The sequence below is a fragment of the Cucurbita pepo genome, unplaced genomic scaffold (genome assembly GCF_002806865.2).
Source record: "Cucurbita pepo subsp. pepo cultivar mu-cu-16 unplaced genomic scaffold, ASM280686v2 Cp4.1_scaffold002113, whole genome shotgun sequence".
In the NCBI taxonomy this organism is placed as follows: Eukaryota; Viridiplantae; Streptophyta; class Magnoliopsida; order Cucurbitales; family Cucurbitaceae; genus Cucurbita; species Cucurbita pepo.
The window spans coordinates 1-3,300 of record NW_019648205.1 but is presented as its reverse complement, the minus strand read 5'-3'; the positions used below and the strand labels follow the sequence as shown (position 1 = coordinate 3,300).

At 38.0% G+C, this 3,300-nt stretch overlaps 1 protein-coding gene across 1 annotated transcript; it reads right to left on the bottom strand.

Annotated features, from left to right (window-relative positions):
• Window positions 1-136: 136 nt before the first annotated feature.
• LOC111786602 (ISWI chromatin-remodeling complex ATPase CHR11-like) lies at window positions 137-3,294 on the bottom strand (the record flags this gene model as incomplete). Its single annotated transcript, XM_023666837.1, has 7 exons — window positions 3,002-3,294; window positions 2,570-2,710; window positions 2,373-2,479; window positions 1,043-1,155; window positions 835-932; window positions 458-637; window positions 137-358 (listed from the first exon to the last, which is right to left on the bottom strand). Coding segments are annotated over exons 1-7 (1,077 nt in total), but the record flags the coding sequence as incomplete, so codon positions are not given.
• Window positions 3,295-3,300: the final 6 nt, after the last annotated feature.

The window sequence follows — 3,300 nt, the reverse complement described above, 5'->3', positions numbered from 1 at the left end:
CTAAACGAAAGGGTTTGGATATCAAACAAGGCAATGTACACAACCAGCACCTGACCTCAGAATATAAAATTTTACAGATTTTTATATTGCAAAGTAGGTGGTATACTTCAACAATGGTCAAACTAATTTTAGATACCTGAAGTGGCGTGCCAGTGATTAGAAGACGATAGTTGGTATTATAAAGCCTCATTGTCTTTGAAAGGAGGGAATTCTCATTCTTAATTCGATGAGCTTCATCAATAATAATGTAGCGCCAACTAAAACGACGCAAGCAAGACTTCTCCTTGATGGCCATTTCGAAACTGGTAACACAGACATCAAACTTCCCAGCTACCAGTAAATTTTCCCGTATATTCCTCTGCATAAAGTGCATGATTGACACATTAATCAGTCTCCAGTACAAATAACAATCTAACATCACTAAAATTCACATATTCAAATGAATGAAGAAAAATACCCTTTCATCAGGATTTCCAAGAAACTTTACAGCTCGCAAGATAGGGCAAAAACGACGAATTTCATTCATCCAGTTTCCCAGGGTAGATTTTGGTGCAACTACCATATGGGGGCCTGTTATGCCTCTGTACTCGTGAAGATAGCCCAACAGAGAGATGGTTTGTAGTGTCTTGCCAAGCCCCTAATAGAAAAACACCATTTATTAGCACACTGACTAAGGTATCAACTGTCTGAATTGAAATATTTTGTCGAGACATTGGAACTATACCACCTGTAACTAGTAACAGATCTTAAATATCAACAGGAAATAAATATACTTATATATTCATTCTCAAACAAAGACAAGAAAAATGTTGAATCTAAGAATCTGTTTATTACCATCTCATCTGCAAGGATTCCATTGATGCCATTCTCATACAGTCGAATGAGCCAATTTAACCCAGCTAGTTGATAATCCCTCATTTTCCCTTGGATACCTGCAATAAAATATTAGCCTCAATAATTAAAAAAAAATGTCCCAAACTTTGATGCAAATGTAAAACATAAGGAATATATTGAAAACAAAGCAAAAAAATGGAAAACTAACAAGATGGTTGTGTAAGGAGACGAGTGTTCCCAGTCCCAGATAAACCATCTTCTTCCTCTTTAAGGTATTCTTCATCTTCTTCCTCTTCAGTTATCTTTGATGCATGACGACCCCTTAAATATTGGCAAAACAAGAACCATAATTAAACATTCTCACAATAAGTATAGCATTATTTATCAATAAAACAAAACAACACCCATTGATTGACAAGGATAGCGTGCAGATATTAAATAATTGCGTGTTTAATCATTTTCAAGCAATTAATAATCTAACTGAAAGAGAAAAACGTGCTTGTGTGAAAGAGAAACAAACAGGAAATGTGATCTCCCACATACCCAAATAGCACAGATTTTCAAAAACAACATTAATGTCCCTAGACCCTCAAGATTTACGAGAAGGAAAAAATATAAAACCTATAAAGACACAAAATAACAATAATGGTTCACGGGAAATTAAAGTTCCCTTAGATAACAGAACAGTTAAAGAATAAATAATGGCCAGCGAAGGAGCTTATATCAGCAATAGTCTGCAAAAAAGATGCAACCTTCCTTTTAACAACCCCAGAGAAAACCATCATTGAGCTATCCATCCAAGTTACCAGGAAGCAAACAAATATTTAAGAGGCTCTTTAAATGACAATTCATACCTTCCTTTCGTTTTCTTTTGAGAAGAAGAATGCTCGCCTTTAGCAAAATGAGCAAATATCTCAGTTTGTTGCAGAAGATATTTCAAGCGTCCCTTCCCCTTATTATTCTGCCATTCCATAACATTAAGTAGCTGTTTCTTATCTCGTAAAACCAGGAACAACATCAAAATTATTGTGTAACTATTGATTTAACAAACCATATCAGCATCAATTGCAGCATTTTGTGCATCCAACATATCCTGAATCTTCTGCTTCTTCATTTGTTGCATTTCTTTTAGTCTGGCCTTTTCACGCCTGCTAATATCGACTTTATCATCATCGCCGTCGTTACTTCCGTCCTGCGGGAAAAAGTGACAAAAACGTATAGCGTTGGAAAAATATACAGTTCCGGAAATACAAGCACGAGGCCGAACTTAAGGCATGCCACCATATGCTCAACTCTCCAGTCCTCTCAAGTTTCCAAATGTGCAAATTAATGGAAATTTGGGCCAAAACCTAGTTAATCCAACCTAAGTAAGAAGTAATCCAGAGAAGGTACAGGAAAATTGAAAATCATAAACCCTACCGAGATCCGAGTAAAATTAACAAAAACGAAGACCGCATATTGAGTAACACAAGTCGAAATTTACCTCTTCCTCGCCATTTTCGACAGGTGATGNAGGCTCTTTAAATGACAATTCATACCTTCCTTTCGTTTTCTTTTGAGAAGAAGAATGCTCGCCTTTAGCAAAATGAGCAAATATCTCAGTTTGTTGCAGAAGATATTTCAAGCGTCCCTTCCCCTTATTATTCTGCCATTCCATAACATTAAGTAGCTGTTTCTTATCTCGTAAAACCAGGAACAACATCAAAATTATTGTGTAACTATTGATTTAACAAACCATATCAGCATCAATTGCAGCATTTTGTGCATCCAACATATCCTGAATCTTCTGCTTCTTCATTTGTTGCATTTCTTTTAGTCTGGCCTTTTCACGCCTGCTAATATCGACTTTATCATCATCGCCGTCGTTACTTCCGTCCTGCGGGAAAAAGTGACAAAAACGTATAGCGTTGGAAAAATATACAGTTCCGGAAATACAAGCACGAGGCCGAACTTAAGGCATGCCACCATATGCTCAACTCTCCAGTCCTCTCAAGTTTCTAAATGTGCAAATTAATGGAAATTTGGGCCAAAACCTAGTTAATCCAACCTAAGTAAGAAGTAATCCAGAGAAGGTACAGGAAAATTGAAAATCATAAACCCTACCGAGATCCGAGTAAAATTAACAAAAACGAAGACCGCATATTGAGTAACACAAGTCGAAATTTACCTCTTCCTCGCCATTTTCGACAGGTGATGCATCGTTATCTGAATCCTCGGCAGCTTCATCCTCGTCAGAGCCTGCCGAGCGAGCTACCGCTTCGAGCTCCTCCTCGTCCTCCTCCTCATTGATCTGCTCGTTAGTTTGCTCCTCTTCCTCCGACGAGCTCGAGCCATTGGACATGGCTTCATCAGAAGACACCTGTCGTTTCGAGGGTTTCGCCATAACTTTTTCTCGGACGCCGGGGGTGGGTTTCGAAAAAAGACTCTGAAAGAGAAGTGAACCGACTTCTAATTCTCGACCCACTG